The 21,485-nt window shown below is 39.8% G+C and overlaps 1 protein-coding gene across 6 annotated transcripts in view; it reads left to right on the forward strand.

Annotated features, from left to right (window-relative positions):
- The window catches only part of elavl4 (ELAV like neuron-specific RNA binding protein 4), a 75,654-nt gene extending 57,897 nt beyond the window's left edge, over positions 1–17,757 (forward strand). For 5 of the 6 annotated variants that reach the window (XM_018673349.2, XM_051077306.1, XM_051077309.1 and 2 more), the window contains 3 exons: positions 4,016–4,241; positions 9,880–9,918; positions 13,010–17,757. In XM_018673349.2, the coding sequence (XP_018528865.1) occupies positions 4,016–4,241; positions 9,880–9,918; positions 13,010–13,337 (593 nt within the window). In that variant the 3' untranslated portion in view covers positions 13,338–17,757. The remainder of the gene's footprint in view (positions 1–4,015; positions 4,242–9,879; positions 9,919–13,009) is intronic. The other variant, XM_018673351.2, reaches the window with a different exon arrangement.
- Positions 17,758–21,485: the final 3,728 nt, after the last annotated feature.

Here is a 21,485-nt window from a genome sequence, read left to right on the forward strand (position 1 = left end):
AATACACCCTTCTCAAGGTTTATGACGTTAATATGGCATGAGAGAGTGGTAATAAAAAAACAGCTGAATATACTTTGAGTGTTATGTTGATTCATGTAGCAGATTTTTCATTTAAAACCGGTTTATTAATTTTATCTGCAAGTATTTTTTTTCTTGGAAAAATACCTGAGTAATATGTAACGATAAACCAATGATGATCTGATCCTATTGACAAGTGTTCATAGACAGCTGCAATGTTGCACTGGGTGACACGATCCTTCATTATGACCATGGGCACTGTTGTTTAGTTTGACTCAATCCCACATACACGGTCCTGCTGCCAGAAACACTCTCCAGTTTTTCTGATGTGTATTAATCTGCAGCTGAAAATAGACCCCGTAAATGAATCCTGCTGCTAATAAACAATGCCTAGCTGTTTTTGGGTAAAGTACTTAGCCAGTTTTAAAAAATGAAACTTCTCATTTGTGAGCCATTTTTAGAGATTCTTCAACAGAAATCAATGGGCTTGAGACTAGTGCAACAGATGGGAAGTCAGAGGGTAAGAGATGGACTAACAGGGGATTCCAGCCTTTGAACAAAGTAATTTTGCCGACAAAACATAAGTAAGGATGATATACAATCCTCTTCTGTCTTCCAGTCATTTTATAACTATCAGTGATTTGATTTGAAGTGACAACTTCAGAACACATTAAACCTAAATGCACTCATCGAGTATTTGACTGATGTGATGCCTGGTGAAGTTCATGATATAAAGACAGATTCAGCATCACATGTAATGTGTGTTATGAGAATTATGAGGCTTGTCCCTGCAGCTTGATAATTATAATAAGGAATAATTATTGATGTTTTTTATGGGGTTGTAAAGAAAACTAAAGTAAGGCAACATATAACAGTGTGTAGTCAGGTCAAGTATGAACATCCGTTCTGTTTCACCACCTGAACTTGTTAGTGCCCTCAGTAGTGTCTTACTCCCATTCTAAGTCTGAAATCTTAAACAGGCTGCTGCCCTCGCTACAGTAGTTCAGAGATAAAGAAATGCTAAGAGGAGATGATCACACTTTCACATCCATGCACACATTTGTCATTTTCCAGGATTATGGTTGATGGGGTCAACTGCCACCTCACCTGTCTCACTTCCCAACAATGCTATTGTGCAAACTCAAGAGTAGCTGATGCGCACATATCTGCACACATAAAAACTCACCACCTCTCAGGTATATGCACACACATACACTTTCTGCAATCGGTCACAGACAATTGCAAATGGTCTTGGACATCTCTACTCCTCTTTTCACACTTCATTCTCAATAGCACCTCTTGAAGTCATCACTTAAGTCTGTGTGTGCGCGCACGTGTGGATGTGTGTGTGTTTGTTCCGTGCCTTCATCTGTATGCCAAGCATTTGTCTAGAGGCCCTCCAGCCAGAACCAGCTTAGGAGCAGCTCAAGGCCAAACAAGTGTGAGGATTAAAGGACAAATACAGTCCTCTCTTCTCTCCTCCTCTCCTCCTCTCCTCTCTCATCTCAGCAGAGGAAGTGAATGAGCAATGCCCTCCTCTTCCTTAACTATCGCTGAGGTGCCCTTGAGCAAGGCTCATGGAGTTGCTAAGTGCTTTACAGCAGGAGACTGTGGTGGAATTGGGCAGTTTCCAACTATCAAGGTGAAGCATGGAGGAGAGTTTTAATGTCCATTACCAATAGCAGCAACTGACTATAGCTTAAAAACAGCTCTCCCCGAGCTGTGACTGCCATTTTACCCCAGGTATACCACATTCATGGCAACTACAGTAATAAATGAATGAAATCGGAGGAACAGCATTGGTTGTTGTTTGCACTGTGTAGATCCCATTAGAATTGTTATTTTTCTGCTTCTGACAAGCTAATTAAAATGTACAGGTACAGAGCTGGCACAAGAGGAAGTATGGGAGGGGAAACTGTGAAAGCCTGTCAGGGGAGAGGGAGCCAGAAAGGTAAAAAAAAAAAAAAATAGAGAGAGAGAATAAAACAGAATAATTTACACTGAATAGGAGTTAATGAGATCATCCAGCAGGCGTAAGGAAAATACTGTGGTTCAGGTCTGTGCACGGCTTTGTGTGTGTGTGTGTGTGTGTGTGTGTGTGTGGTCAGTGATGACAGTGAGTTAAGGTTGTTTCTCTGAGTCTTTGGTGCAAAGTCAAAACCATGTTGATTAAACACATTAAAAAAAGAAAAACTCAAGGGTCAGTGTTTTGGGTTTTTTTTTTTTTATCAATTTTTGCAAAACAACAAAGTAATTTTGTTTTTGAAAAAGAAAGAAAATACGTTTAAACAGTTTTATCTTCGTGGTACAACAAGTTGACAGCTAGGAAGATGCTTCCAGTATTTGAAAGGTGAGAAAATTACAGAGAAAGTGCAAATTAGCAACTTATCTCTCTAAGTAGGTAAAAAAAAAAAAAGAGGCGTTTGTGCTGCAAATTAATGCAAGACATGACAGCCAGATATGTGTATCATTTTAAAATCCACAGTTTTAGTTTTTTCATATAACAGATATCAATCAATGAATTCTCAGATTTTATTTTATATTGTCTGGGGAAAACAAGCAAAAAATATTTATCATTGTATGCCAATACTTGAGCTGTAAGGAGATATGTGACGTTTTTCATGAATCATTGGTTTTCAAAGAGTGTCTTTCTATGCTGCAGCTTGGCTGGAAAGTAAATAACCCTGTGGTGCATGTGTCCTGGAGAGAAAAAGAGAACAAAAGGGGAAGTGAGATGGTCAAGGTGCTTCTCCGAATAAGAATTCAGGAGAGCGAGCAAGTGCCACGAGATGAGCCAACAGGAAGTATAAAAAAGAGATGGGGAGAGGCATGGCATGTACAAAAATGTGGAATAACAATAAGGAGGGCTTTTTATGTGTGAGACAGAGACTGCACACAATGATGCTCAAACACAAAATTCCCCTCTTTCTCACTGCTTCTCTTTTATTCAGTCTCAGTCACACAGACATGCCTGTGTGCACACACAGTGTTATGTAAATAGTCTCTTCGGCAGAGTGCCGCTGTCACTGAGCGAGCATCCTCTGGGCCATCTAGGCAGCCTCATTAAAACAAGGCACAGCATCCATTAATAGATAACAGTGCACGCGTGTACACACGCACACAGACACACACACACACATATATATGTACAGTCAGCAACACACACGGCATTCACAGACACCAATAAAAGACCTCCCAGGAAGCACGTCTCTAAATGTTCCTCTCAGGTGGCAGTCAAAAAATATCTCCAAGGAAACGGCTCAAATGTCACAGAGAACAATGCATGAAGAGTGTGTGTATGGCTGACTGTGACTAGAGCAAGAATGAAGGAAGAATGGACTGTGCAGTTTTAAAACAGACTCAGGGCCAGTGCCACAACAGATATGCTCAATCTATGGCTGGTGTGTGTTTCCGTTACTATTATTCAGCTCTGTCCTCTTTCTCTCTCCAAACCTACTTTAAATCCTTGAGTTCAATGCAGCACATTAGGTTTGGTTTCAGAGGGGGGTGGGGTGGATGGACTCAGAGAAGTCAAATTAAAATTGAGTCAGGTAAAGAATAAATAAGAATGATAAAATATGATGAAATGAATGGAATGATGAAATTCATCATCATGCTTTTTTGTCAGCACTTGTTTTATGGAAACTCATGAAAGAAAAATATCTTAGATTGATAGAGAATGTTCTAGTTTTAGCAATCGCCTACAATTGATTATTTTTTGAAGTTGCTTCATCGCCTCAGCTTTTTTGTGCAGAGTTTTTGTTTCTTTTCATTTCTAGGTTATCAATCCATTTTAAAGGTGTCTGATTTCAGAGCTTCCTGCCATATCAAAAAGTATAAAGACTTTTGGGAAAACGGTGTTTGTTGTTGGGAAAACACAAAAATTACAAATTACCAAACATACAGTACGTACTGTATTAATAGACTGTACATGTTCCATTTAAACCCTGTAAAGTAAAAGGGGCCTCTGTTTGTTTGTGATCTGCTGGCCCCGCAGGTGGCTCCCGAGGTGTGGGCTTCATTCGCTTTGATAAGAGGATAGAGGCTGAGGAGGCCATCAAGGGCCTGAATGGACAGAAGCCATCGGGTGCTGCCGAGCCCATAACAGTCAAGTTCGCCAACAACCCCAGCCAGAAGACCAGCCAAGCCCTTCTGTCACAACTCTACCAGTCCCCCAATCGCCGATACCCAGGGCCCCTCCACCACCAGGCTCAGAGGTTCAGGTGAGTACTGGGGTGGGAAAGGGAGATAACCGTGAAGGAGGAGGTGAGACAGAGAAAAGACAGGGTGGGAAAGGTTTCAGGTAGTGTAGTCACAGCATGGAGCTTTATATCAGGATATATTATTTTGAAGGTGTTGTTAATACAGAGTTTCCCAACCTTGGCAGCTGACCCATTATAAGGTCCACTGATATTAATTTGACCCATACCAAAATTCCCAAGTAATGTGAAGTGATTGGCTACTCTGTGGAGTAATTTTGAAAGCACTCCTGCTTGACAGTACGTTGTCCCTGAACAGTCAATATGATCAGCTCAGTATTCACCATGGAGTTGTGCAATGAGAGGGGCTATTTGGGGTTCACCTGGTTCTTAAAGCGTACATCCCATTCATTCTTTACAGACGAGGTAAGTGAGTTGCAGCTGGTGCTCTTTTAAGGCTTTAATGGGCATGAAACTTCATAAAACCAGATGAAGCATAAATACAAAAGATGCGCAATAACAACTGTTTGAAAAAATCTGGTTCTTTGATAAAATGGTCTTGTATACATAAAAATGCATGGTTAGTAGTTAACTGTGACTCCTACTGTGCATTTTAGTAAGCAAGTTAAACTTGAAATTTTGTTATACGTGCCGCTAACAGTGGACCGAAGCTAAAGATAATGCTATTCAATTTGGAACAAACATTTTGGCAACCATGGCGTCTTGTTTTGTTCACAACTGCAGCAAGAAAACATTCTGAATTTGCTGCAGTTTTGAATGGCGTCTCTAACTGGCGTCTTCTCCATAGCAACAGCAGGCGAAGCCAAAACTGGGCTAATGTCGTATTTCGAGAGATCGGCTATAAAAGTGATAGGAAACATTATTTATCAGAAACTAAATTAAAATAATTAAAACCAATCACCATAACATAAACTTATAGCATTGTTACAAATTTCAATGAGCCTCTGATTCCATGGTTAATAACATTTAGAGGATCATTAAAAGAAACATTTTAACTAAGAATTCTTCCCATAACCAGCAGCTCCTCCTATTCCCAACTCCATTCCAGAGACATGATGATGAAACTAATTGAAACACAAGGTGCCCCAGACAAAATGAGATTAAGAATAAAATGGGATCACAAGGTCCATCTGTCCAAAAGGTTGGGAATCTCCTAGTTAATGTGTCCAAGTTCATAATAATGGAAAGCAAGTAATATCTTTTCACTAGAAAATTTTACAACAGAAGTAGTTCATGCTTAATAACATGTTTTATGAAACAAGTATGTCGTCTAATGTGGTGTGATTGATTGTGTAATTAACATTTGAAAAACTTGATGCCATAAAACTACAGTCTGTACTACCAGTGTGTTCATATCATTAAATGAGAAACAGGATTTCTATTTCATATGAGGATATGAGGGGTTTAGTGTCTGCGTGGTAAAAAGTACTGATACGAGTCATCAGTCTTAAACTCAATAGCAATTGTTCTTGGTTATTGTGACAATAAATGCATTTAATCAAGGAAACACATCTGTTCTAAACAACAGGCCTGATTTGGAAAACATTTGCACCAAATGCAATTTACAGTGTTCAAACAGGGGATGTTACCGCCTACATGTAGAGAGCATGAGTCATAGCAATGTCTGTATATCAGCAATGATGCAACTTTTCTCCTGTGAACATTCACATTCAACAAATACGTCCCCTTTTAGAACAACAGGTGTGAGCTCTGCACCTGGTGCAGGTGTCAGTAAATCAGGCCCTGTGAGCACTCTGTGTGGGTCCACCCAGATCAGAGAGGAGCTGTTCATAAGAGACTGTGGGGTTCTGTCGTTCACAACTACATATTTCCCCTCATTTCATCATGCTGCCATCGTGCCAACACATCCCAGAATATTTCCCGCAAGGCCTGGGCAAAAAAAAAAAAAAAGTGTTTGGATATATGTATTGTAAATGCTTATCAAACAAAAAAGATGTTCTTTATTTTAATTTGCATTCTTTGTCATACTGCCATTAAAGATCTAAATCTAGATGATATGGTCACTTGATACAATGAACCATGCAGTTGAAGTTGTTGAAATTGAACTCACTTTAAATACACTGCTATTATATACATTTTCCAGATGCAAGACACAATTCACTGTATTAAATACTGCATAAGTCTCTTCATTAAACCCTGAAGTTATTTAAGAGAGATTTATGCCTTAAATCCAATGAACAAAGGGCAAATTAAACAAATGATGCCAACATTAATTTTAAGGATTTGCATTTTAACCTTGTTTCAACTTAATTAAACTGAGTGCTTATGAAAGAAGAAATATGTTTTTGCCCAGGTCAGTAAGCTCTACACCAAGCCATCACTTAACTTTATATATACAGTACACTGCTGACATACTGTATATATGGCATCCAACCCGTTCATTCCCTGTCGCTCACTAATGACACAAACAGCCCTTTTAGTTAAAATGTTTGGTTAGGGCTTATTCCTCGGGGTCACGTCACCTTTCACCTCAACTACATAACCAAGACAGAAACAGGTGATGGTATGATATTACGCACCATCATCTGATCCGACAAGAATGTCTCAGAATTGGAGACAGAATGTGTGCTTATACAATTTCCTCTCTCTTTCAATAACACTAAGCCGGTCGTGCTGTTTACTCTCCATCAAAGTCAGAGCTTGGAAGGTATTTTTCTTCTGGAGCGGCTTCCCTGGTGTGACACCTGAGCGATGTAGCGTGGCTGTGTGTCTGTGATACGCCAAGCCAATTTACAGGCTCCGCAGGAGAGCTGTCGCTTCTCATCACAACTCACAACCACAGGACACTTCCTCACTGTGTCCCTGTGCTCCTGCTCTCTGCTCCCAAGCCCTCCACTAAAACCTCAACACTTTAAGAAGTTAGAAATGTGCTTGATGTGCACAGTCTCCCTTTTTTTTAAACTCAGTCTTTAAAGGACAACAGAGCAAAAAGGCATCTTCTATTTCCCTATGTAACAAAGTATTCTATTGAGCCCAGTCTATTGTTAACTCCTTGGGCCTGCTGTAACACAAGTTTAATGTATAATGTGCTTGTATGGTCTCTCTCCAAGACACCAAACATAATCATCTGAAGCACAATACACTGAGCCCTCGATCCCGGCTCGTTTCCGATCCTCTGTCGTTTACTAATGGTACTAATTAGCAAATTAGCCTTATTATATCCAGGGCAGGAGCCAATTTTAATTGAACAGATTTTTGTTTCAAAAAAGAAAAGACAAAAAAACGCCCATTCCTCCATTAACATGCATTGAGAGAAAGCACAAAAGCCCTATTGTTTATATCGAGCTTGGAGAGGCAGTGTGAAAAGCTGGCAGAGTGTTTGCGTGGTGAGCATGCATCAGTGTGCATTCGTACATGTGTGTGTGAGAGAGAGGGAGGGACTGAGAGAGAGAGTGAGAGAGTGAGAGAGAGAGAGAGAGAGAGAGAGAGAGAGAGAGAGAGAGAGAGAGGGAAGGAGAAAAAGAAAGACAGAGAGTGTGTTAGCAGCAGGTTGTTTTGTTGTGGCCCAACGGCCCGGTGGCCAGCAGATGTCTTAGTGCTCCCGGGCCTGGAGCGTCTCTCCTCTGAGCATCCTCTCCAATTGACTCATTTACCCACAAAGCAGTCTGCTTGTTCCCTTCCCACGTAATGGGCTAATTACTGCTTTAATGATTCCGTATATCCTTCCCCCCCACTTTTTTCTTTGTTTTAGGGCTTTCATGCTTTTTGGTATTGTTAAGAGAGAAAAGTGCTACAATGCAGACAGACTTTGAACCCAGTTAATAAGTAGACCTGCGGTGTACTCAAAATGTATACTTAAATGCAAAAAAGGCCTGATTGTCTAACTCCATTTCAGTGTTTTACGTATCACATTATGACTTTATTTTATTTAAGTATCTTAAACATTTAAAATGCAAAAACATAGCTTGATTTAAAATAACTTGTGTTACAATAATATTTTAAAACACAGGTTATTTACAGTGCTCTTCAGTTCTGATACTCAATCTACCTAGACTTGAGGTTGAGGATTTGTCATTGATAAGGTGCTTAACTACAATTACTTGGTATCCTGGTGTTAAATTGTCCCTGATTAGAAGACTGCTGATCTTTTATCTCTAATGTGTAATGTAAATTAAATTTAAAATGATTAATATAAATAGTGTTGTAATTATGACTATGAAAGTTATTTATTACAAGCCTTCAAAACCTAATTGCTGTCTTAATTGCAATCAAATAATAATGAAGTTTTATTAAGTAAGAAAATAATGTTGCTTCTAAATGGTGCTATTAGTAGAATTGATATCTGGATTATTTTAAAGTAAGAACAGTTACATTTTCAATAAGATTTTAATGATGACTTTTTGAAGGTTTTGGTAAATACTGAGAAGGAGTCTTTTTGCAAGAAAGCAAAGGCTTGTTGACTGAAAGAGACAAGGAGAAACAGCCCTGATAGTCGAGTCAAAGTCAGAGAGTTCGTAGTGTTTTCAAGAGGAACGAACCGTCACCAGCCAGCTGTTGCTCAATAAGCCGTGGCCCCTGTCCATTAGGCCAGAGGAGTTAATAAGACATGAGACAGGCCAGACCCAAGTGAGGAATGAAGGTCATTGAGTCACCAAGCAGACTGCATCCATCCAAGAGGGCCAACATTTCATACAGCCCACATGTTTCTGTAGCCTGACACACACACAAACACACAAACTGTCGTTTACCCTGGCTGACTGCAATGCCTGTAGCTCATGGGCTGACATTACTATGAAACCAGAACATTTCCCAAAAACTAACACATTTAGGGCACCCTCTAACTCAGCCATTCCACCTGACCTGTTAGCACTTAACAGATTGACCCCAAGCACAAAGACAGACATTCACAATTTCATGGCTAGTTTAATGTTCAGTTGTGATTTTTGTTGATCTACCTCATAGAAAACATACTAATCATCATCGCCTCTCTCGCTCACCATCATTCAAATGCCAAACCATTACACTGACAGAACTCTGGATCATTTCCTGTCATCTCAGGTGTTCTCTCAAATGAGTTAACACAACTTAAAGACGATAGTTTATGAAAATAAATTTTCATTATCCCCCATCTTTTAAAAAAAAAAACATCAATGTGGTGGCATAAATTGTATGGATACCCACATGCAATTTCCTGCACGTAAAATAAGGCAATGATTTGCCATTGTGTAGCACTATGGCTAGCCTAGCATCCTAGTTTAGCCGAGTGCCATGCGCCAGCCCTGCCACCATTAGTGCTCTGCATGTGACTGTAATACTGAACTGTGACCAGTCCACTGCTGTAATCTTGTATAACAATTACACCATTTCACCTACAGTAATGAAAATGTGCTCATAGCACTCTGCTCTAGCATTAGCTAGTGCAGGGCTACAATGAAGCCTGTGAAACAGCACAGTGGCCGACTGAGCAAGTGCCGACCATACTGATGGTACTGTAAGATTCATTATCCGATGATAGCATTTTCAGGTGGGGCTCCTCAGTGTAATGGGCCAACTGTAGATGGGTTTGTTTGTTCTTGAGTGAGGAGGACCATGCAGTTCCTACAGGGACTTAACATTAGTTCCATTGAGTGAGTCGACCATCTGCCCACCATTAACCCCAGAACCCTCCTTCTCTTTACAGGCTGGACAATTTGCTTAATATGGCCTATGGCGTAAAGAGGTAATTAAAAACTTCACCCAATGCCAGATGTCCATGTTGACTCAATGATTTTTCAATATCCTTTTTCTGTTCTTTTTTTAGTTTATGTTTCCTTGTATTTTTGCAGTCACTTTGCGTTTGACAATTCGTTCAAGGTCAACTGCATTTTTGGTTCTTTGATTTGTTTGGTTTTTTCCTCGTCAGCTTGAGTTGGTTTTAAAACCCTACCAACCACTTAAGGTGTGAAAAAAAAGCAGAAACAATCAGTCTTTGTTTTCAGTGGTGATGAATTTGCTTTGTTTTGATTATGACTGAAGTGCTGGTGTTGTTTGGATTGTTTTGGGTTGTTTCTGTGTACTGAATGGATTTTGTTCTCTGGTGTAAAACTCCTAATTTCTAGGTGTGTTGTTTTCTACCGGATTCAGGTTCTCCTGCCTTGTCACTCCACAGCTATTGTCTCTCTTTGGAAGCAAAATTTTAATCTGTCACATTTCATGGAGATTTCCTCACTACATAATCAGAATAAGACCTTTGTACACCCACTGTCACCTATGGGCACACTCCTCTGTGTGATAGATCTACATCTGTAAAGTGGAATTCAGGACAAAATTAAATATTGCCTTAAATTCTTGGCAGCAGTAGCTGAGATAAGGTAGTCTTTAGCAAGGACATGGGATGAGGCTGGATGAACCTGGATCCCTGCTGGAAACAGGAAATGCTGTTTCACTGCAGACAGCTCCAGCTTTGGCACTGCTCTGCTCGAATTCCTTCCTTTCGCCTCCATGTTTCATTTTGCTTTCTCACTACCATAGGTGTTACATAACCCAGAGCAGCAGCCACTGTGGTGATAGATGTTTCATGTGCTGACAGTGGCATCCTGCATGTTGCGAGCACAGGGGACACCATCTGAAGTCAGCTTAGCTCGTCAAACACAAACCAAGTTTTAGCTCAAGAAAAATGTTCTCTTTGCAGGTCTCCTAAAAAAGCTGTAATTTTGTCAAATGGGGGAATTCAGAATCTAGTTACAGAATAACAGACTGATAGTGATTCATTATGGCATTCACAGGTTTAACCCTAGTGCCCTTCTGCCAAGTAAGTGCTGTGCCCTCACTCTGAGTCTTTACATAATTTTCTAAAGGTGAAAATAATGTCTGATTCAGTCGTCCTGATTGCAAAGCATGTCATCAAGTTAGAGGTGCATTTCAGTGATCTGAGGTTATTATATGAAAAGAAAGAGAAGAAGGGTGTTAAGAGCTTGAAATGGTTGGCTTTAGAAAGGACAGAATAGATATCTGGTCAGCTACACTGTTGCTATGCAACCCCTGCTCTCGTCTGTAACATTGGTTAGTGTTTGGTCCCGCTCTGATGGGTATGCTCGCATGCACGTTTACACACAGACACACACACATGCACACTCAGGAATACTCATCTCCTCATCCTCACAGTGGCAGTGTTAGCTAGCCTCCAGACCATCACCCTCACACTCTCCCTACATTCTCCAGCTTTTGCATACAAATCACCGCTAGCCTTTTTTTTTCCCCAAGCCCAGCAGGAGAGGCCTGAACGCAGCCCAGCATGTCAGACAAGGCCTCGACGTGATGTGGCCTTTTAAGACTCCACCTGCGTGACGCTGGAGAAAATATTATAATTGTCTCAACAAGACATTGAGGCCACATAGAGATATGAGAGACAAAGGATATTTAGCTTATTATAATACAGTTCACTGCTGATGATGGTATAATGGCACATACATACAGATAGATATACACTAGGGTAATCTGTTTCTCGTATAGTACTACAGTACTTAATTCCTGTAATCAAGGAAGTCTAATTGCTGCAGAGCGACCTTTCCAGTAAATGAGCTGACCACCCTAGGAGTTTGTATTAGTGTCCACAGCAACCACAAAAGCCAGAAGCAGACTGTGCATGACCAAAGTCATGCGGGAAGGTCGTAGTGATCGCTGCCCATATGTAGTTGCTGGAGTGAGAGGGGCGGGGGCCCCGAGCAGCAAGCCGTGCTATCGATCAGTGCCACGAGCTCTGGAATAGACCAGAACAGAACACCCTGCAGACTGCGGGAGGAGTGGGAGGAATACACTTTGTACCTTAATGCCACTGGGCTGTAAAGTGCTTCCATTTTCCATTTAGTTTGCTCCCTCTCTCCCCACCCCCCTCCACCCCTCCCTTTTCTTAAGAAAGCAGCCTTCTCTGAGACAGCTGCAGCAAAGCGGAAATCTCAATTAAAGCACAACCAATAATGCCTATCGTCGTTTCTTGGAGGGAGGTGGCATAAGAAATGAACCTTTTTATCTCATTTACCTTTTATTTAAAAGTGGGGGGATTTTTTTTTCTCCTTTTCCCTTTCCTTTGAGCGGAAAGGCAATTAAGTGAAGTCAACTGAGGATTCAAATCTCTTGCATCACAAGAAAAAGGAGAAGATTATGAGGCGAATGAGAACAGATTTAGCAGGCTGGTGCATGATCTTTGATGAATTTCTAGCAACGGTTTAATTCAACAACTTCCTGCAATTTAGCTCCTGAAGGAGCCACTCAAGGACACAAAGACAGAACCTTCATCTGCATCTCCTTCAGCAGAAATATGGCCCCGCACGCAGCGCTGTCGTCACTCCTGACAGGACTGAGGAGCTCAGGGAGGCTTTAGTGGTACAGTGTAGCTATGCAGACTCCCATACAAACCCATGCATTTAGACACAAACATACATGCCCATACAGTAAGCATCCATGCGTATGCATCCTGATTTATCTGAATTAATTTATTTGTCATGGAGATCAATGACTTTGTAATTGATATAGTACAAATATTTAGTTTGTTAGTTTATATGGCTGCAGACAGTAGTGTATTATTCAGGTGCGCATTGTAGCAAGCTTTTAGATTTGAAAGGAGGATGCTGTCCCTCAAGAGCTAAATATTTGTGAGGTAAAAGCAAGATGGAGATAGGGTTTTCACCAGTTTATGGCCATTTCATGTACAGTAGCTACAGACATTGAGTTTCACTGTGAGCTTAAACCTCTTCAATTAAAACTGCCTTTCTCCTTTCTCCCTTTCTTTCTGCTCTCCCTCCATTTTTCCCCCACTCTGCCTCTCCTCTCAGGTTTTCTCCCATCACCATTGACAGCATGACCAGCCTGGTTGGCATGAACATCCCCGGGCACACGGGCACTGGTTGGTGCATCTTTGTGTACAACCTGTCCCCAGATTCTGACGAGAGTGTGCTCTGGCAGCTGTTCGGGCCGTTTGGCGCCGTCAACAATGTCAAGGTGATCCGTGACTTCAACACCAACAAGTGCAAAGGCTTCGGCTTCGTCACCATGACGAATTACGACGAGGCGGCTATGGCCATCGCCAGTCTCAACGGCTACAGGTTGGGCGACCGTGTCTTGCAAGTCTCCTTCAAGACTAACAAGACACACAAGTCCTGAACTTTAACAGGTAGAAGCAGTTGCCCCGCGACTTTGTCTGCTCCAAAATTGCCCCCAACCTCCCCCCTCACCTCCACCCGTCCCTTAGCCCCTTCAGTCACTACCACTACCACCCGTACTACAGCCATCCAACACAGCAAACTCAAACTCCAACCGGAACACAAAGCAACCGACAAACCATCAAACAAATTGAACTAGAAATGGCTTATATTATAACTTTGGACCTATAAGCCAATGTTGCCTAAGTATTACAAAAATGAAATGATGAAAATGTTCATGAGTTTTTGGAAGCTCCTGTGATAAAGCAGGCTTCTCTTTGTTGTATATTCTTTCTGTTTGTTGTGGTTGTTAAAATGATTTTTCTCTTCTGTGTAAACAGTAGCAAATCCCTGTATCCCCTTATTTCAGAGAAGAGAATGTCCTTTTTAGATTGAAACCTTTTCTCTGTCTTGATTCAGGATTTGTTTTTCTTTTGTAAATCCGGATCCACTGTCGTTAGTATTATATACCTCCCTGTCGGTAAAAGGGAGGGGGCTCTTTTTTAAATTGGTGAACCATTCATTCATTTTTAGTGTGTATTAAAAACTTCCCCTGATCGATTATAGACGGGATTCCACAATCTCAGTAACTCTTATGTAGAAAAAAAAAAAAAGAATTTCTAACATTGTTTTTGTTTTGTATCGCAAACAAAACATAATGTCTTTCCTCACAGGGGTTCAGGGAGATGGGACGAGGGAGGGGATGGGTTAGCTTTCCTGATGACACGTTCAGTAATTTAAGAAAAAAAAATAACACTGTTGCCAAAGAGAAGATCTCTTTGCTTGAAAAAATGCGTTTAGAAAAAGATAAAAATAAAGAGAAAGAAGATCTATTTTTATAAATGATAATTAAAATAATAATTATTGAAGAATTTTTACAAGAATCTGGATTTGAAAAAAGAGAAAAATATTTTGACTGGCTAACTAGGGGGGGCCGGGGCGGGAGGGAGGGGGCACCACCTTGTCTTGTCGTTCTGCAGTGGTACTTTATAGGATCAGAGGTTGTTTGTTTTTTGGGGAATCCAAGTTGGCAGTGATTTTGTAGATGGATGGTTTTGTGAAACGGGATGCAAACTGAGGCAGGTGATTTTGGTAATTTTTCACATATGTACTAGTGCGTAATTATTCAACAGCGATACCCAAAAGGGAAGGGAGAGGGGTCTTTCCAAGGCCTAACCATCCTTATAGTCCAGAGCCCAAAGCAAGAAGACCCTTTGTCCACTTGTTTTCCTGTTTTTGTCATCAGTCAATATGGGATATCAGTAAATAGATATATACACATCTATCCATTTAGAGAGCATACTATACATTATCTATATCATTTTCTTCGCTCTGCGTTGGTGAACTTACATTTGAAAAGAACTTCCTTTTAGCGATCAACAGTAGGTGCTATACTACATTATTCACATATCTTAAATATCCAAGTTTGTTGTTCTATGTGTTGTTTAAAGAAAAAAAAATACTTCGATGTTGGCATTGAATTGAGCTGCTGTTCTTTGTTTAATATTTGTTTACTGTTGGCCCAAAAAAATCTGGTGAGACTATTTCTTTGCTGAATAACCAGATAAATGACTTTGGGCCTTGTAAGAATCACTGAACAAATTTTTATTTTGTATTTTTATTTTGATTTATTTTTTGATTTATTTTTTGGTTTGGCTTGCTGACTTTTAGGTTACTTGCTGAGCGTGAAACGTTTGTCAAAACTTAATGATGATTAGCTAGTTCCGTTAGTCTAGATATTTGTTTCCTTAAAAAGGATCTATGACAACTGTGTCTTTATTTGCTGTGTACAAATAGATGATATATATATATATATATAGTCTACATTTGTTTTACAATATCTACTGTACTATCTGAGTTGTCACTGTTCTTTTGTTTGAGCTTGTCTTTTTCATATGACAACTTATTATGAAGTGGTGGTTCAGTTACTTAGAAAAACTTGTGAGGAAACTGTTCAATTGTTGTCATGTTGCTTGTGGAGAAAAAAAAAAGATTTGGATTAACTTTCAGTTAACAACCGCGGCAAAAGAAACCGAACAAAAGCTTAGAATATAACTGTATTTGTTTAGCAGTTTATTTACTTATCTATTTTTTGAACTATTTATTTTTCTATTTATTTGTATTTATTATATATTTATTAATTAATTAATTTATCTGTGTATTTATGTATTTATTTGTTTCATTGTCTGTGTATTTGCGTGGTTCTGGTACAGGGAGGGGGGCGTTTCTGAGCAAAAGGGAACAAAGCGACTAGTGGAGAGGCTCTTCCAGTAGTCCACTGCACTGAGAGAACTTTTAGTACGTTTGTGCTTTGTACCAATATATCAAAATTACAATATAAAAAAATCTAAAAGTCAAGAAAACTGAAAAAAATGTCTGGAGGGTTGGGGGACGCTCTTCCCTTATTACTAGAAACAGTTACTCGCTATGCATAACCTAGTTAATAGTTAAATTTGCTATTGCTTTTTTCTTGTCTTGTTAAAATGAAATCTTTAGATCTTTTTCAATAAAGTTTAGTCTTAATAGAATGTTATAAACAGTCGTTCTGGTTCAATATAACCTGTGATAAGTTTGTGTAGTTCTAAAAAGCCACTCCGTCCACACCCTCCCTCCACTTACTACCGCTTTGTGATGAAACCTTATGCAAAAATGTGGGTCTGAAAGCATAGTTTTCAGTTTTCAGTAAACATTTTATATAACATTCAGCTCTTGGAGGCTTGGGCAGATACATTTTCAAAGGGAGCAAATGCCCATTGTTGTTTGAGGGTCATTCATTGCACTGGACTAAATCGGTCAAAAATCACTAGAGTCAGAACTTATTTTTAAAAATATTCATCATGTTTTCAAATGACATACCAACAAATCTTTAAAATGAGAAATTGTTACCATTGCACACCAACTGTTATTTACCACAGTTGTTGCTATACTTAAGAAGTACTCTGGAGGTATGAAAAGGGATTGTACCGATTCTATATTTTATATACTCTAATATGATATATATTATATATTTTGAAAGGTGAAAGGTAAGGGAATGGTTCCAGAAGTATAAATATAAGGAATTGGATTTTTTTGTTTGTTGTTAAGACTTGAAAACATGAAGGAGGTGTGTGGAGAGCATTTTAAACACTCAGACGCATGCTCACATAGTACATCCTTCTCTCTCTCACACCTCAGTCATCTGACAGGCCGGGTCATCAGGTATCACCACCATTATCCAATCGTCATCTGCGCCATCCAATCACATAGTGTTCTATAATGTCATAACAGCAACAAACCAACCCACCAACCCACCAGACCCCTTCATGCTCCCCGTCGCCGTCGGGAGCTTGAATTATGCAACGACCCCAGTAGAATGTTGTTCTGATGTGTGAACTAATTTCCTACACTGTATGACTTTTGAACTCTTACAATGTGTGCCTGTGTTCCGCCTAGACCCTGTGTGCATGTGTGTGTGTGTGTGTGTGCTGGTGCGTGCGTGCGTGCGTGCGCATGTGTGCATGTTTGTATGCATGTTCCTTTACGTATTTGTGTGCGTGAGTGTTTGTCCTCTTATGTTTGTTAGCGTGGAGTACATCCAGATGTGTGTGTGTGTGTGTGTGTGTGTGTGTGTACGTACAGTATAGACATATGTTAAGTGTTTGTTATTAATGTGTGGTTGATTGTGCATTTGGGTCAGTTCTGTGCACATTTATACAAATGTATATGTGTGTCTCCCTGAGTGCATGTGCGCGCGCACGCGTGTGTAACAGAGATAGCAAGCACGTGCAGTTGTAGAAAATGAATGTGTGAGTGTGTTTGTGTGTGTGTGAGAATGTGTGTGCATGTCAGGGTGTTTGAAACATGGGGCTATGTCACCTCGCTCTATGCCCAACCCCTATGGCTCACACCATCCCCTGTAGCGCCTTATAGTGGCAGCCTGCCAGTAGGAACAACGCAGCCAGTAGTGGAGGAGGGAAGGTGAACAGAGGAACTAGGCTCTTCTTGTCAGTTTTCATTTTCCTCCTGAGACGTGTTTGTTTACTATCTGAAAAATCTATAAACGAAATCTTTAAAGACAAAAAAGACGAAAAAATGTTCACAGGGCCCTATGACCGCGGCTCTCTCTACTCTCTCCTGCTTATGTTATTACTTAACAATTATCAATGATGATTATTATGATTATTATTGCTATTATTCTTAGTATTCTTATTCTTATTATTAATCCAATTACTGCGATGAATGACTTCATGTTATCCTTGCTAGTTTAGGTCATTTCTGAAACTGGAAACAAAATAAAAATCTTGCTGTAAATGTTTGTTTTTTCTTTTTCATAAAACTGTTGTGTTTGAATTATTTGTACTTTTGAATGTTGGGACAATAAAATGAGGTGTTAAGAGCTTGGATGTTTCTTGTTGTGATGGATGAAGCATTCAAATATTTCACTCTTTACACACTGCATACTGTAAGGAATCCCACTCTAAGTTGGTTGTTTCTCTTTATGTACCTTTCTTTTGTTATCAATAAGACTTAATAAGGTAAATCATTACCGTATAATGGACATTTCATCTCATTAGTGAGTTTAATACAAAGTGCTCCTGATATCTTGCATATGCAGTCTATATTGTAAGAGTATAAATTGGAGATTTGTATATTCTAGATTTGTCAGTTAATCAATTACTCAATTCAGTCGACAGAAAATTGACCGAAATTTCAATAAAAGAAGAAGAAGAAAATTTGTTAAGGTCATTTGTCAAAGAAAAACTAAATATATGATAGTTCCAGCCTCGTAAACATGATGACTTGCTGCTTTTATCACTGAAAATGCAATAATTTTGAGTTTCAAATAAACAATTTGAAGACACCATCTTGGGGAGAAGAGGGAAGCTGTGAAGGGCATTTTTCAATATTTTCTGATATTTTACAAAGTAATGATGTGATGCTAATAATAAATCAGTTAAATCAAAAAAACATGACTCAAAAAAAAAAAATAGCTGCAGCCCTACTGATCTAACATTAGTAATACAACACAACAGAACTGTGACAGTAAATCACATGTTTAATCTGCATTCACTATGACCTTTCAACAACTGAGGGACAGTCACGACTACGAGGCTGTAACACTGCAGACATGAAATGCTGGACTGATCTCAGTCAGCCCTCTAAGGTGCAGCTGTAGGACAGGAGAGAGGAATCAGGTGCAGCTACATCAGTGAGATAACACTGCCCCCTGTATCTTCACCAGAGCATCCAAGACCTTCATGGCACAATACTACTTCTCACTGAGCAGGAATATCTGTGGTTAATGTGTGATTTTCATCTCCTCTATGATCTCTCTTGCTTCACAATAAAGGGTTATCGGTCGGCTTAGAGAAAACCTGGGGCAAAGGGACTGAGTGCGAGGCCTTTGAGGAGGGAGAAATGCCACTGCGAGCAGCCTCATCACTGCTGCAAGCCACATCTGCTCATCAATAACAATGTTCTCAATGTACTCAGTAATGTCCAGTGATGTGAGCCCAGCTTTACGCCTTTATAATCAAAACCCCACCAGAGAGTATATCACAGCGGTTGCAGAGGAGATGACTGTGATGCATCCAGCCACTCTTGTCTGTTCCTCTCCTGTTGTTAGAAACTTAATGACCCTCCATTCTCATCAAGACCAAAGTAGAGGGGGGATATTAATCTGGAAGTGCTCTGAAGTCCCCTTTGAACAGTCTCCCTGGAAGTTTAAAGGCGTAGCTAGCTCAACAACTGTTGATGATTTCAACTTTAATGAAAAAGGAGTCACAGTTTTACTCCACTGTGGTTCATGCATGGGAAAAACAAAGTACAGCATGACTAAAAATATCTGATGCAAACAAGATGTTTAAATTCTAAAGGAAATGAAAGTGCTCTCCTTACAAGGAGTTGTTGGGTTTAATATGGCTCACTTCTCACCATATTCTGTCACCAGGTGCAACCATATGATACTGCCTCTCAGTTTCTATATAAACCACTTTTCATCTGCCTGGGTGAGAGCTGATCACACTCACTCCATGGTGTGAATGTCAGCATCCTGCTGCGCTGTGATGTAGACGGCAGCTCTGCCAAATGACAAGCATGAGCCTCACAGTCGGAAGCATATTATTTCATAAGGAGCTACTTGTCTTTGACAAATCTTCCGTAGTCAAATCTGTGCAGTGGGGGAGCTGTTGTTGCCCTCTAGCCCTCCTTGGTGAACACTCTGACATTTAATGGGATACCTCTCCTCACTCCTTTGTCCGCTTTAGAGATTTTCACACACCGCCTAATCAAAAGACACTCAGCTTCACTGCATGTTATTTATTAACTGCGCTGCATTCAGATGAGTGTGTGGTCACTTTATTTTCTGTTTGGGCATTAACACTCTGATCGCACTGACTGGACTGCGTGTTAATTATAAAAGTTTGTTTATGTGTTATTTATAATGTGCACTGTTTATTTGGAATCAGTCCTTGAATCCAAATTTCCGTTGTGTCTAAGAGCATTGTGTTAAAGCTGCTTCTGATAACTGATGACTGCACATTACCAGGCCTGACAACAGCTTAGACATCAAGACTGCTACAACCTTTTCCTTAAAGTTTCTTTTCTCTTTGTAAGTTCCCAACAACTGTGGCTGTTATAGTCTTATGACAACGCAGTGAAGCCTAGTTTTGAAAACTGGTGTCAGCAGCTACATAGTTTTATTGACTTTGTAGCTGCTCCCAAAGTGGGAGATATCCTTGGTATGACCACCAATGATAAATTAAAGGCCACATACAGGTAAATCGATAATTGCTCTTATAGGTCTAGTCTTAAAGCCTTTTCTTTAATGCTGTGAAACTTCATGGGTTAAAATAAACCATATAATTTCAGTGTAGTGCAGTATCTTTGCCTGTTTCCATAAAGAATCACAGTGGGGGATATCAGATCTCTGGTCACTCCTCAAACACGCCTTTTCTAACTAAATGGAATAACTCTGCCTAAACACATACAACTCCCACAGGAGGCATTAAAATTGGCTTATTTACTTTCTGTAAGATTCAAGTTAATCAACCGTAAAATGAAGAAAATCTCCCCTTCTAGGTTTTATCAAAGAGAGTTACAGAAATGTAATATGCAAAGTTAACTCAGTTCTGAAAATATAGCATATGTTTGAACAGTGTTTAGCCCATGCAGGAAATTGTTTTACAGAAGTGATAAGCTCCCATAATAGTTACAAAGTGGTTTTTTTTGTTTGTTTGTTTTTTGATGATTTAATAGAAGTTGGGTAATTTTAGGACGAGACCATCTCCTTTATAAAATGCTGTGGGGAATCCTGGTGAATTTGGAGATGAATTATTAAAAATGCTCTGTTTTATGTTGTCTATCAGAAAAAAAAATGACTTTTTGTTTTTGTTTGTTTTCCTGTGACTGTGTAGTGTAGTTTGGGTGAATTGATGAAGCTGACATTTCACAAAGAATTCTTCTTTTAGATTCTGGATTTTTCTTTATTCAACATTTGTAGCTACTGTTAAATATAACTCAGTTTTCACAGCTTACACTGGCAGCCTTTGCATCGTTTACTTCCTAATCATCCCCTCGCTTGTCTGAAAAAAACCTTTTGCTTGACACTTATATCATCATCATCATCCACAACTGACAAATTAACAGGGAAAATGGCAGCAGTTCCATCCAAATACAAATCCATACAAATTCTCTCTGCAGTAGATTATAACTCACAACTCAGGATTTCCTAATTCCAAAGAGGAAAATGTGGTTTCCCCTGTAAGTTGTTTCAACTGTGCAGGTCACTTGATGCCATGTTCTGATACTAAACAAATGCACTGGCAGATACGTAACTCTCAGTTTATCTCAAGGTATATTTGTGCCAACGTGAGTTCTGTGAACAGTGCTGGTACTTCCTTGGAGAAGTGTGACACTCATAAGGGCCTAATAAAGTGCTGGATCTTGTTCAGGACGTTTCAGTCCCTGAGGGCCCTGCTTGCAATCTGCTCCCCTGTGAAGTCTCTTAATTTCAATGCAATATTTCCAGCACCATGGGATCACACTGTTCTCGCTTTGGGGCAGCGTTTCCTTGTACACACAATCTGTCGCCACGTTGTGACGTATGTCACGGCATGACGGCAATGCACAA

Source organism: Lates calcarifer, linkage group LG17, assembly GCF_001640805.2.
Source record: "Lates calcarifer isolate ASB-BC8 linkage group LG17, TLL_Latcal_v3, whole genome shotgun sequence".
NCBI lineage: Eukaryota > Metazoa > Chordata > Actinopteri > Centropomidae > Lates > Lates calcarifer.